Source organism: Natator depressus, chromosome 10 (genome assembly GCF_965152275.1).
Source record: "Natator depressus isolate rNatDep1 chromosome 10, rNatDep2.hap1, whole genome shotgun sequence".
In the NCBI taxonomy this organism is placed as follows: domain Eukaryota; kingdom Metazoa; phylum Chordata; order Testudines; family Cheloniidae; genus Natator; species Natator depressus.
The window spans coordinates 59192168-59207008 of NC_134243.1; the positions used below are offsets into that span (position 1 = coordinate 59192168).

The 14841-nt window shown below is 43.0% G+C and overlaps 1 protein-coding gene across 1 annotated transcript in view; it reads left to right on the top strand.

The window, feature by feature from the left end:
* Positions 1-14841, top strand: part of PRTG (protogenin) — a 116858-nt gene that overhangs the window by 66255 nt on the left and 35762 nt on the right. The window contains exons 10-11 of the mRNA XM_074964759.1: positions 4123-4428; positions 7190-7378. Coding sequence (XP_074820860.1) covers positions 4123-4428; positions 7190-7378 — 495 coding nt within the window. The remainder of the gene's footprint in view (positions 1-4122; positions 4429-7189; positions 7379-14841) is intronic.

Below are 14841 nucleotides of genomic sequence, written 5' to 3' on the forward strand. Positions count from 1 at the left end.
GATGAGAGCAGGCTAGTGGTCAGAACCGCTTTTTGAGCTGCAGTTGGTGTGGCTGAAATGGCATCAAGATCCAGGACAGCCAGCATTTTGAAGTGTTGGAAATCATGGCTACGCTCTTTGGGGTTTCCTGGGGAAGTTCAAAATACTCTTGAGGACTCGCCTTATGATGAGACAAGTCTTTTCAGTGAGAAGATGGATGAGTGTTTGCACTCATTGAAAGACTCTAGGGCAACCCTCTACTTCCTGGATATATATACACCTGCCCCAAAGAGAAAATACAATAAACAGCCCTACAAACCAAGGTCTTTACCACAACCCTTCTATCACCAGCATTCCTATGAGCCACCTCACAAATAACAGAAAATGCTGAGGTCAAGATACCCTGCACCTACCATTTCAGCCACAGCTACCCATCCTCACCCTCCAATCAAGATATACTTTTTGACATGATGCTATGGAGCTGTGAACCAATACTGATCCCATCTCCACATGATTCTGAGATCCATTTCAGGGGATACCTCGCAAAATTTTCCCACAATTGGGTGACAACAGAGGCGTGCCGGACGTCATCCATTCCGGATTATCAAGTTTCTCTATGCATCTCCTCCAAAACGCATTTCCCCATCCCTTTTCAGGGATCACTCTCATGAGGGGATCTTCCTTCAACATGTACAATCTCTTCTTCAGTGAGGAATAATACAGCAGATACTTCCTTGACATCAGGAGAAAAGGATTCTATTCAAAATATTTCCTAGCCCCAAGAGGAAAGGAGGCTTGAGACCTATTCTCGACCTGTGTCAATTCGATGTTTTTATTCACAAACTGAAATTCCACATGGTTACATTGGCATTAATAATACCATCCCTAGAAAAAGGCACATGGTCACGGCTCTCAGTATGAAAGATGCATACTTTCATGTGGCTATTCACCTCTCAGTATTCCTTACTGTTCTGTGCCATATGGCATCATGTACTTATGTGATGCCATTTGTCAGACTCCACCTCTGTTGCTGGCAAGCTTGGCTCTGAACATTAGATACATCAAGCGAGCACAGCATGAATACCATAGCAACAATTCCCTTTGAGGTGAGGGCCTCTCTGGCATGGTGGAAGGACCCTGGACATGTTGTATGGAAGTTCCCTTTCTGTTCTCCGCACCTAACAAGATGATAATTACAGATGCTGGGGAGCCCACATGGGCCATCACACAGCATGAGGCACGTGGATGCCTCGAGAAGCCAGAATGCACTTAAATCTTCTGGAATTGAGAGCAGTACAAGAGGCTTGCAAAGCATTCCTACCATTCATACATTCCCAGCACATCCTGATAATGTCAGAAAACATAACCACTGTTTTCTAAATAAACAAGCAGGGAGGGCACGCTCCATCCCCCTCTGAATAGAAGCAGTCAGCTTATGGAACTGGTGCATACAGAACCACATGTCACCCTATTGGCAGTATACCGCTCGGGAACCCAGAATTAACCAGCAGGCAGCCTCAACAGACATTTTGCCACTGATCATGAGTGGGAGTTACATGATTCATTAGTAAATAGTATCTTTACTCAGTGGAGAACCCTCATTTGGAGCCTGTTTGCATCTCAGGCAAACAGGAAGTTCAACATATACTGCTACAGGGGAGCTGAAGGTCAGTGCTCCATGGGCAGTGCCCTCCTCCTTCCTTAGATCATTTTGGTTTTGCTTTCCCTCTCATCCTGCTACTATCTCAGGGTCTACAGAAGACTTGTCTAGACAGGCCACAAGTCATCCTTGTGGCCCCCAGATGGCCCAGGTAATTCTGGTTTCCAAGCCTCCTACAAGTGTCATTCCATCCACTTATCAGTGTTTGGAACTTTCCAGATATCTTGACCCAGCAAAATGACAGGGTCAGGCAACCAAAGCCCAATGATCTTCATCTCATGACTTGGGGTTTGTTTGGGCATTGAGTCTGGAACATTCTTGTCCTGAAGCTGTGCAAATCATTCTTAACAGCAGAAAAGGCTCCATCAGAAAATGTTACCTAGCCAAATTGAAACATTTCTCTGCCTGGGCCTAACAAAACCATATATATAATCACAGAATCTTAGAAATGTAGGGCTGGAAGGGACCTAGAGGGATCATCAAGTGCAGCCTCCTACGTTGGGGCAGAACCAAGTAAACTAGACCATCCCGGATAGCTAAGTTCCCTGTGAGCTGCGCGGCTGTGTGGCACACTATTCAGCACTGTGCAGGTGCTCAGGGAACCCGCCCGGGGACCTGCTGGAGGAGAGGTGCCTCTCCCCTGGCCCCAACCTAGCCCGGCCCCCAACCTGCCATGGCCATGGCGGCCCCCTGGCCCCAACTATGCCACAGCCTGGACCTGCCGCAGCCAGGGCGGTGCAGCCTGGACCCATCCGCGGCCTGGGGCAGCCTGGCCCAACCCCGAACCCAGGAGGCCTGGGGCAGCCTGGCCCAAACCTATCGCGGGGCGCACCCTCCCTGAACCCAGCCCTGGTCCGACCCTGCAGGGGCCGAGGGAGGGGTGTCTATCCTGTGGCCCCAGCCCCGGAGCTGTCGCAGCGGGGAGAGGTGCCTCTCCCCCCCAGCCCAGGTGCTGCTGCGGGGAAAGAGAGCTGAGGGGAGTCCTCTTTCCCCACTGTATCCCCGGAGCACCCTCCTGCACCCCAAATCTCTCATTCCTGGCTGCACCTCAAGCCCACACCCCCAGCCGGAGTCCTCACACCCCTGCACCCCAACCCTCTGCCCCAGCCCTGAGCCCTCTCCCACGCTCTGCACCCCTCCACCCTGTCCCCACCACATGAATTTTGTTATGTGCACCGATATGAAGGTGATGTGTCACACATCACCTCCATATTGGTGCACATAACAAAATTCATTCTGCACCTGGGGGGGAAAAATTAGAGGGAACACTGCCTGATAGATGTTCTTAAAAACCTCCAGTGATCGAGATTCCACTGCCTCCCTTAGAAGCCTATTCCAGAGCTTAATTTCCCTTATAATAAGAAAATGTTGCTAATATCTAACCTAAATCTCTTTTGCTGCAGATTAAGCCCATTACTTGTTGTCCTACCTTCAAGGGACATGGAGAACAATTGATCCCCATTCTCTTTATCACAACTCTTAACATATTTGAAGACTCTTATCAGGTCCCCCTTCAGTCTTCTTTTCTCAAGACTAAACATGCCCGTTTTTTAAACCTTTCCTCATAGGTCAGGTTTTCTAAACCTTTTACCATTTTATATCTAAACCTTTTAATCATTATTGTTGCTCTCCTCTGGATATCTCCAGAGGCAGTCCAAAATAGCAGGAATATCTACTGTCTTCTTACCCTCAAAACAAAGTGCCTTTTCCCTAGCTCTCTATAGGTTCACCTGGTGGCAATTAGGGCGTCACCCAGCCACAAACAGGTTTTGGATCTTTACCCATCAGGTAACAGCCAGGTATCTGAAATGTCTGATAGAACCTCTCTGCCAGTAAAGAACCCCTCACTGGGACATGTGTCTCTCTCATTTTGTTATCAGCGAGAGAGTCATTGTTTGCTCACACAGAATCTGTACTGTTCACAAACATCTGAAATGATCAGATATGTAACCTAAACTGTAAATTCTTGCATTTTCTTTAGCTTTGAATGGAAATCCATTCCTACCTAAAAGGATATATTAAAAAAAAGAGGGACTTCTATTCTTTGAGTGGAATGTGCTTATTGCAAAGATCTCAAATGTTGAGAAAAAACTCTCTCCCTATTTCCTTTGCTGTGATCTAGTTAACATGTGCCTTATTGCTGCAACAAAAATGTGCTCACTTTGGACCCAATTCTGCAAGATGCTGTTACAATCAACTCCTATTGAAATTAGTAGGAGACAAAGTACTGAGCATCTTCTAGGATCAGGTTTATTGTGGTCACTATTGTATACAGAAGGTAGAAATATAACCAATTTCAGGTTATTTAAAAAATAAATAAATTGGATTCACCAGACTTTCTTTGGCTGGCAGCCTAATAATATTCTAGGGAAATTTTATTGAAGGGCACAATAATAAGACAGTTGCTTAAGGGGTTTGTTTTTTATATGTTATGTTTTTTTACGTACATCAAGTTTTGAAAACTTTATTTCCTTTATTTTTAGTTCCTTTGAGAGCTCCTGAAATCAGTTTGACAAGTCGAAGTCCCACAGATATTCTCATCTCCTGGCTGCCAATCCCAGCCAAATACAGGCGAGGCCAAGTGGTCTCGTATCGTGTGTCTTTTCGCCTCAGTGCAGAAAGCACTATCCAAGTTCTGGAGCTTCCAGGGACCACAAATGAGTATCTCCTGGGAGGCCTGAAGCCTGATAGTATCTACTTGGTTCGTATTACTGCAGCGACGAGGATAGGCTGGGGAGAAGCCTCTCTGTGGACTTCCCACCGGACCCCCAAAGCCACAAGTGTGAAAGGTGATTCTCTTTTCCTAAAATCCCTTGGATAAAAGTTCAGTGTGGGCCTGGTCCAGATCTTATTAAACAAAACAGAAAGACTCCAGCTGACTTCAGTGTGGACCAGACCACTGTTAGAAGTTCTGCATTTTTATTTAGTGAATTTCAGATGATGATTTCCTGCCATGTTGTGCAGATTTGAAATACAATGTTTTTCTGGGTGGGGGAGAGAGTAGGTGGATTTTTTTTGGAGTGCTGCAGCAGATATTGCTAAGACCCTCGTTTTGTGTGTGGAATCTCGAGAGCTCAAGCGGCTTAACCTACTCAGTGTTTCAATCAATTAATTAATTTAGATCAGTCTTGCTTCTGAGACACAATTTGAATTATACCTAACTATTTTAATTAATCTGTACTATATGGGGCCTTTTGCATGGTGTTGAAGGCAAAGAGCTGATCTGTCACTGTGTTGGTCTGAGTTCTTTTCATATTTGATATATCCAAGTTTGACATTTCATTTTATGGGGCATTAAGCCACGTTTCTAAGCCAGAAGCAGCTCAAGCATGTTAGCATTTGGCCTCCTTAACAATGATATTGAAGTCTCTTGCATAAATATAATTTAAAAAATGGAGTGTGAAAAATTGTGGTTGCAAATCAGGGGATTTACACATACCAGCTGTGCATGTGGCTACTTGAAGTGCATACATCAATATAGTCACATTTGTGCCTATATTTTTCTGCGTATGTCAGTCAGCCTCATTTTTTGATCCATTAGTCCTCAGTCTGATCCAGTGTGTTTTTACAGTAGTATAAATCAAGCTTATTACTCAGTAATAGCACTTATGAAAGCACTAAACTTCAGCAAGAATATGATATTCAGAAACTTGTAGGTTTTTGTATAAAGGTTTATTTCTTAAATGTACTTAATGAGGCAGTAGCCTAGATAGACCATATTTGGTATTGGGTGATGTAATCATTTATTAAATTCTTATGCTTGGGGAAGAGGGGAAGTAGGAGGTTATTATAGAATCACAGAAATGTAGGGCTGGAAGGGACTGCAAAAGTCTTGACAAATCCATGCTGGCTATTCCTTAGAACTCTGTTATCCTCTAGGTGTTTACAAATTGATTGCTTAATAATTTGTTCTAGTATTTTTCCAGGTATTGAAGTTAGGCAGACTGTTCTAGAATTCCCTGGGTCCTCTTTGTTCACCTTTGTAAAGATAGTACTGTGTTTGCCCTTCTCCAGTCCTCTGGGACATCATCTGTCCTCCATGAGCTCTTGAATATAGTTGCTAACAGTTCCAAGATTGCTTCAGCTAGTACCTTAAGTACCCTAGGATGAATTTCATCAGGCCCTGCTGATTTGAATACATCTAACTTATCTAAATATTCTGTAACCTGTCCTTTCCCTATTTTGGCTTGCATTCCTCCCCCCCCTGTTGTTAATATTACTTTACTGATCACTGTTAATCCTTTTCGTGAAGACTGAAGTAAAATAGTCATTAAACACCTCAGCCTTCTTGATGTCATCAGTTATTAGCTCTCCTTCCGCGCCTATTACTCAGTAGAGTAGATGACTTACACTTCCCTATGTCTTTTTCTTCCTCCTAATGTATTTAATTCTTCTTATTGCCTTTTATGTCCCTTGCTAGAAGTAACTGATTTTGGGCCTTAACCTTTCTGGTTTTTGTTCCTACACGCTTGTGTTATTCTTTTGTACTTCTCTTCAGCAATTCATCCATATTTCCACTTTTTATAGGTTTCTTTTTTGATTTTCAGGTCATCCATATTCTTCCTGTATCACTATTCTTCCTGTCTTTCCTTTACATCAAGATAGATTGCAATTATGCCTTTAGTATTGTCTCCTTGAGAAGCTGTCAGCTCTCCTGAACTCCTTTATTCTTAGGATTTCTTCCCTGGGGACCCATTCCTCCCTGTTGGTCAGAATCATGTCTAAAATGGCTGTCCCCCGGTACATCCTCCACTTTCTGAAAGAAAAAGAGTTGTCCCCAATACATTCCAAGAACTTATTGTAAGTTTTGTGTTTTGCCATATTACTTCTCTAACAGATATCTGGGTATTTGAAGTCTCCCATTATTACCATGTCTTGTGTTTTGGATTTTTCTGTTATTCTAGAAATGCCTCATCCACCTCCTGTTCCTGATTTGGTGGTCTATAATAAACCCCTACCATTATGTCATCCCTATTTTTCCCCCTTTTATCTTTATCCGGAGACTTTCAACTGCTCTGCCTTCAACTCTCTGCCTTCTGCATCTCAGAACAAGTATATATATTCTTGATGTATAATGCAACACTTCCTCCTTTTTTTCCCTGCTTGACGTTCTTGAACAAGCTATCAATTATTCCAGCTCTGAATAATTTTAAAACATGAGTAGTGACTGTTTCATTTTTATAGATAGACACCAAAGTTTAATCTGGACTTAATCTGTGCTCGGTCAAATGCATCTTGTGGGGACTTTAGTTTAAAACAAAACTAAAATAACCTAACTCAAAGTTTAATTATCCATTATAAAAATGTTAAATTACAAAGTGACCCTTTCTCCAAGATAGCCCAGATTGATATGCTTTTAGATAGGTGGCATAGATAAGGCTGGCCTACATTATACAGTATCAGTTACATAATTATACAGCTGGGCTGGAACCAGAACCCCAGTTCTGAGTAATCTTGAGCTTTGGGGTTTGAAATGTTGAATCTTGAAGAAATGTGTTTGCAAGAATTGTTTATTTCTAATATGTAAAAATATATAATTTCTTACCTTAGCACCAAAGTCTCCTGAGCTGAGTTTGGAACCACTGAACTGTACAATCATTACAGTGAGGTGGCATCAGGACTCTGAGGATACAGCAACTATTGAAGGGTACAAATTGTACTACAAGGAAGAAGGCCAGCAGGAGAATGGACCAATTCTACTGGCTGCCAGTGAACTTGTGTATACTCTCAGTGGTTTGGGTGAGTACATGCATTAATTGTCTAATACTTTGTCAGGCAAAAATGACACACTCCAGAACAGTTGTGGTAGAAAATCAAGTCAAATGACATCTAAATAGGAGCTGAAAGCTTTTTTAACTTTTAGGATCATACCATAACATTCTGTACAAGGCAGCAAGATTAGGTTAGACCACTTATTTCCCCCGTAATAGAAATCTTAAGTGTGAGCTACATTGCTGTCAAACTAATCCAGTGCTTGAATATATATTTACCAGCTTTAAACAAAATTAGATAAATTTGTCACCATGTATAATTGGGAATATAAATTTGCCAGGTCATTTATCAGAGCCTTTGAGGCTGTCAGTTACTAAAACAGTTTTGTCCAGCAATCTATAAGGAATACAAGTCACTTTCTGAATGGTAATCTGCTTTTATATCTCTGTAACTGGTCTATTAGAATTGAAATATTACTACAAAGGATCGAGGATTGATCTCTTTACTATTTCTAGCAATGTATTGACCACCAACAGTTGGCTCAGCATAGTATAGTTTTAGTGCCCAATCCTGCAAATACTTGCTAGTAGGCATGCTTACTACCATGCATCATCCAATTAGTACCATAAAGCATTTGCAGGATTGGGTACGGAAAAGAAGACACAGGGCCTGATCCAAAGCCTATTTAAATCAACTAGACTCTTCCCACTGATTGATCTTAGTGGGCTTTGGATTAGACCCACAGTTCCTTCCCTGTAGCGCTTATAGTCAATGTCAGTCATAAACATACAGTTCAAACAAGCAAAGTAGGTGCATAGGTTGAAGGTGCCCTTGTTTGTTTACGCAACAGAGGGATTCAAATTTTCTTTAAAGATGTGGTCTGTAGTAAAATCTGCAAAATCACTGCAAGGCTTGACACTTCATGTTCTTAATGTGTCAGGATGGTTTACTTTTACTTCGGACAGGATGGAGAATTAATCTTGACTAAATTATCAAAATTGACCTGTAGTCTTAACTGGGTCAAATGGCCTCTGCTATAGATAGCCCAGACGTTATGTTAAGGAGAGACTGAGGAAATCATTCTGCTCTGTTAACTGGACAGCTGACCATCTGCAACCACTTCTATCCAGAGCATCTGGCAGCAGCTGACTGTTTAACAGAGCAGTGAGACCAAAAGAGAGTGGTTTAGGAGGAGATGGTGTTTCTGGGTCTTAAGAGGTAAATTCCTTTTTTGGGGGGGTCTTCTCATTATGCAGTTGACAAAACTATATTCCAAACACATGTAAACTCTAAAGGACTGTGTAGCCCTTTTCACATAGAATTTCTTCGTTCAACAATTTTCCTCTGATCAGATGTGTTTCGAAGAATGGTGCAAACAAAATATTTTGCCCCCCCACATTTTTTCCATTAAGGTATCGTCTCTGATGGTTTCTTTTACTAATAAGCATTTAGGGAGAAGTGGAAACTTCTTAGACAAATCAAATCTGCACATGTAAAATCTGTAATTTGCCATGTTGTGTCCCAAATGATAGATGTGCAAAAATTCACATTCACAATTTGTGCATGCTGTCATAGTAATTGTGTACACATGGTTTTGAAAATATGGGCCTGCATCACTCTAACTTACTTACTTACAAGTATCTAAAACTGGTGACATTATGGCTCAGATTCAGGTTACATGGATGAATCCTTCCCCTCCACCTCCCCCCCCACCCACCCCCACCCCGCCATGCATCATCTATGCTGCCATAGGATGGATGTATTGATTACATAGTATTCTTCAAGAAGATTCAGAGTAAGTGCTAGTGTGCTGACTTTTAGCAAGTTGTGGCTAAAGATTTATTGAATGTGCCTTTCAACTGTGGCCCGCGGGCCACATCCAGCCCGTCCTGCCCAGCCCCTGAGCTCCTGGCCTGGGAGGCTGTCCCCCCGGCCCCTCTCCCGCTGTCCCCCATCCCCTGCTGCCGCGCGGTGCAATTCTCTGTACTGCGCGGTGAGGCTGCCTGTCCTGGTGCAGCCGTGCTGCCAGCCACCGGTGCTCCAGGCATGTGGTGGTGGGGGGGGGGGGGTTGGATAGAGGGCAGGGGGGTTCAGGGCATGGTCAGGGGTGTGGATAGGGGTTGGGGTAGTCAGAGGGGAATGGGGACAGGGGTCCCGGGGGGCAGTCAGGAAGGAGAGGAGGGGTTGGATGGGGCGGCAGGGGGCAGTCACGGGACAGGGAGCAGGGGGGTGAATGGGGCAGGGGTTCAGGGGGGCAGTCGGGAAGGAGAGCGGTGGGTTGAATGGGGTGGTGGGGGGCAGTTAGGGGAGAGGGGTCCGGGGGCGGTCAGGGAGAAGCCGTGGTTGGATGGGGCAGGGGTCCTGGGGGGGCAGTCAGGAAGGAAAGGGGGGCATTGGATGCAGTGGCAGGGGGCAGTTAGGGGTGGGGGGTCCAGGGGCGGTTAGGGGACTGAGAGCAGGGGGGGTGGATGGAGCAGGGGTCCCTGGGGGGCCGTCAGGGAACAGGAGGTGTTGGATGGGGCAGGAGTCCCGGGGGGGAGGGGAGGGCTGACAGGGGGCGAGAAGCGGGGGGGGGGGTGTCGGATAGGGGGCAGGGACCGGCCCACGCCTGGCTGTCTGGGGAGACACAGCCTCCCCTAACCGGTCCTCCATACAATTTCAGAAACCTGATGCAGCCCTCAGGCCAAAAAGTTTGCCCGCCCCTGAAATATAGGCATTCTTCTTTTTTTCCCCTTACTATCTAAGCGAAACATCCAAGTCACAAACTGCTGCATTTTCAAAGGGGTTTCCATTTGGCCTGTGAAATTTTACTTATGCAGTTTTTACACCTAAGTTTTTTACACTTGCTTAAGCTTGGGATAGTTCTGCTCAAATTTCAGGTAGTTACTATAGATGCCGAACTGCTTGATTTGCACTCACACACGAGCTGCATGCTTCAAATTTTGTGAACACTTAACTTTTATCCAGCCAACAGGACATGAGGAAATACTTTTGTTTACAGATGCATGCGTAGAGAATGATTCCAATATTATGCCCTGCAGTGTAAGAAACCACAGAGAATTTAATCTCCAGGAGTAGATCTCCACCCAATAAAGGAAGGAATTGGATTCTTCATTTGTTGGATTTTACATGAGTAATCACAATCATTCTTGACAACATTATTTCATTTCTGTTGCTAATTAAAATATCACTTCAGATAATTAGTTATGTGTTCATGTAATAACGAACTTGTAGGGAATTTGCTTTGCTGTACCTGGCAATATTGAGACAAATCACTCTTTAACCCATCTCCCTGGATTACCTGTTTACGGTAAATGGAATCTTAGTGGACCAGACAGTGGCTTAGAAAACTAATGTTCTCTCAACCATTTGTGTCTCCTAAGGACATGTTTTAGGGTGGCTCTCAATAAATATCAGTGGTTTAAGGGACCTTCAGTATCTTCAAAATGAGTTGTAGGCGTTGATAGGACACTGGAGGTGTATGAGAACACAAGGGAAAGGGCATGTCAAATTAGCAGTCTCAGGCACGTTATATAATTTGGTTAATAAAAGGGTTATTTCCAAATTGAGTGAATACGTGGAAGCTTGTACGTGTCATGATATTTGTCCTCTCCCGCTATTATGTACTTGCCAGCAGCAGAGAATACAAAAGGACAAGTAACTCCAGAACCTGGCAATGCTTCAGTATCAACAGGCAATGCATGAGAAGTTTTGGTGCTGGCTTCCAAACTTTCTCTCCTCCCACCCCCTTTCTTGCTCTCTCTCTTCCCCCCCTTCCTGTTTTGGAGCAACTGCCAGATATTATTTTATTTTCGCTTTTGCTTCTTATTTCCCCCCCTTGCAAATAAGCACCTAATGAATTTTTTAGGAATCAGGAGCTGTGATATGATCTAATATGGCAAACAATAGGTGTAGGCCTGTATGGGACTTGTGCCTGTGGGTGAAATTGCGTGGCTTTGCGCTATTCTGGGCATAGGTATTGATATTCACTAAGCATTTGAAAACTGGAAAACTGTGCAGATTATGTTGCGCATCTCCACATATGCGTATGAGCTATATTGGCATGTAAATGTCCTTGTCTGCTGATAAAATTCTATTTTATATCCTACTCCTATGAAATTAATTTACTTCAGACTTTGCCATTGCCCTCTTATTTTAGTCCATACTGATCTCCATCCCACACAAATGTTGTTGTTCTCACATTTTTTGTAAATCACTTACTTCAGACCAGAAGATCATGACACAGGATTTACAGGAAATGTTACTTATGCAAGAAATTTAATCCCACATCCCTCTAAACTTCCTGGGAATATTTTTTTGTATCCTAGGTCCTATTCATGGCAGAAGGTGAGGGATACCTTAATTCTCAAAAGCCTTAATACCTATTGTAATTTTCATTGTAACTTCTTTCATTCTAACTCAAACGTTTTACTTTTTCCTATTATATACATTTAGAACACAAAAGTAAAGAGAACAATAGCCTATGATTCCTTAATAATAGGCTGTTGGATTGAAATAACAATGTTAACTATCCCTGTGTCTCTCTCCCTAGTTATTAGTATGTCTTAAAGGTTGTTTTTCAATCCTAAGTTAGAGTCCTTAAGTACCAAGGTTGTGGAGAGCCTGTTTGTATAGACTGATTGTAGGAATTTGAAGTTATATTGTCCAGATTTAATAGTGTTTTAGGAAAACGAATTCTGTACAAAAAGTGTTTCAGGATAGAAGGCTTCCTCAATACTTGAGAGAGACGATCAGCTGTAACTTTTGTGCTTCAAAGAAGTTTCTTGTGTTGTTTTTTATTTCTGTTAAGTTAACCATTGATACAGTATGTTCTTGGACATTATTAACGCAGATGCAAATAGGTAACTCCAAGACACTTTGAATTTGCTGACTCTACATATATATCTGGAGTGACTGAAAAAAAGACAAAACTGAAACCTGCTAATCTGTAACACTGACGTAGGTGTTTTTGGGGGTTTTTTAGCCTAGCTGGAATGCAGATTTTCAGGAACATGGATTGTCTGTCACCATATTACATGAAAGATCATTGGAATAGGCTGGTTTCTGATTGGCTTTTTGGCTCTAGAGTTTCATCTTCTTACTTTTCATAATTCTAACTTTAGGCTGGCTTGGTTGTTAGTGATCCACACTACTTTGCAGAGGCTGGATTTATCAGCCTGGCACTTTCCTCTTCTGCCAGGTGTAGAGTTTGATTCAGCTGGGTCTCTTTCACCTTAGTCCTGGTCTACACTTAAAATTTTGGTCAAAAAATCCACACCTGTGAGAGATGTAGCTATGCTGACCTAACCCCCAGTGTAGATGCAGCTAGGTCGACAGAAGAATGCTTCCATTAACCTAGCTACCATCGCTCAGATTGGTGGGGTTCCTGCCCTGGCAGAAAAACCCCTTCAGTCTGTGTAGGGTGCAACTACACTATGGGGTATGCCGACATAGTTATGGCACTGTAGCTATGCTCGTATAGTTACTATAGTGCAGAGATATCCTCATGCCAATGTGGTTTGGGTGTGTGTCAGAACAGGGGTAAGCAGACTTTCATGGCTGTGGCAGCAAGCAAAGAATAGACAGGCTGTGTCCTCACCTATGTCTGTGATGCAAAGCCTATCTGTGCATGAAAGGCAATTCACTTTCCTGCTCGAGGGTCAATGTTACACACTGCAAAGTCAAAGGGAGCCTCCTTTTAGCAGGAAGAATGTTGGCTGAGCTAATATGATGATTATTGAGTAATGTTTTAAAGTCAGTTCCTTGTGAGTGGCACCAGTGTGCGAGGTGGAGGAACAGAGGAATACTTGGAATTGGGATGCCAACAAAAAGATGTTAAATGTTAAACATGTTAAGATTAATGAATATTAAATGTCACTCTCTCTCCCTCTTTCTCACTCTCATATTGCTTCCTAATGTATGTTGCCAGACTACATCTCCCACCCCAGTGTAGGTCTGTCCAGTCACCCCTATTTATTTTTTAACTGGATTATTTGCCATGATAGTCACCATGTATATGGAATTAAACATTGTGACCGGATCCAGGCCTGTCACTCTCAAAATAAATATCCCCAGCTTCATGTCGACATTTGTTTATGTTAAAGGTCTTGGCATTTATTTTTAGCAGCAGACTGTTTCCTAGTTCCAGCATAAAAGTCCATTAACATTATTACTTGAATTTACCACAAGAACAGACCTTTGGTGCATGCTATGCATTTTTGCCTCTATTTTTAATTCTTCCTTTGCTCCCTCTTGCTCTAGGAAGTTCTGACTCCTACCAAAGAGATTCAGGTTGTGACACTTTGTAAACCTGCTCCTCCAACCTTTGTTTCCATATGGTTTCAGAGTAAATGCAGTCAGGGGATCAGATTAGTTTTCCTGTTAGAGGCATTTGTTTGGAAAGCTTTCCACTGTGCAGCACAGGAGAGGGACTGGCGCAGTGTGAAAACCAATTAAAACAGAACAAAGGAAATGGACATAAAAAGACACAAGCTCATTTCCCCTTATTAAAGATCTTCAAATTACTCTTTCAATATTATTTTCAAATTGCTGCGGCTATAACATGCTTGGTGTTGTAAGTACAGGCAGATAGGCCCTCTTCGTGCTATATCTGAAACTCTTCTATCTATCTGTAACAGGCTGACAGTGTTTGACTGGAACAGTTACCCTTGTTAGCGGTTGTTGCAGAGAGAGGGCTAAGTGGGTTCTACTGACTCATTACCCTGCTTAGATATACTGGAAGCAGGAATGTCTCTCTTGAGAGACAGAGATAGAAGCCTTAAGATTGGCCAACTGCAGGTGGAAGCCTTGAAATCAACTTTGTCACCTTATTGTCAACTTCTTTCTTAACTAAACTAAAGGAAGGGGGTGAGTTTTGACTCTACATAATGTGTGGATTTTGTTTTAGGGCACATTGAGATAGGCACCTGCTCCTGTTCTTACACTCTTCTCTCTCTGTGCTTGTGCTTTCAGTACACATACACACTGTTCCAGTCCAATGCCCTCAGCACAAAACCGTGCTAGCAATAGTCATGCTTAAATACACTGAAACAAATTAATCATGGATGGCATGAGGAAATGCAAATTGTCCCTTCTTGTGCCATCCAGGCTCCTGCATTTTGAGGAGAGAAAGGGAGAATCACTCCCTAAATGTAGTTGTGGTTTCATTGTTGCTATGCAGTAACAATTACACCTTGTATAGGACAGCTCTAATTAGAATCCCAGAAAGTTCCAAATGGAAGTGGTGGTTAATACTGTACTTATTAGAAACCCAGAGGCAAATGGATGGTGGCCAAGATGTGCAGTCCTAGGCTTTCTCCTGTCTGCTGCATTCGGGATAATGATATAGTAAATAACCATTTTCACCCCAGAGGCCTCAGGAGATGGAAAAACTGGTCTGATAACTTTGGTGAAAACCCTTGGGGCAATGCGGAGACCAAACACCAACACCTTCCCCTTTCCAGAAGAACCTTTGGCATTTCCTGTCCTTC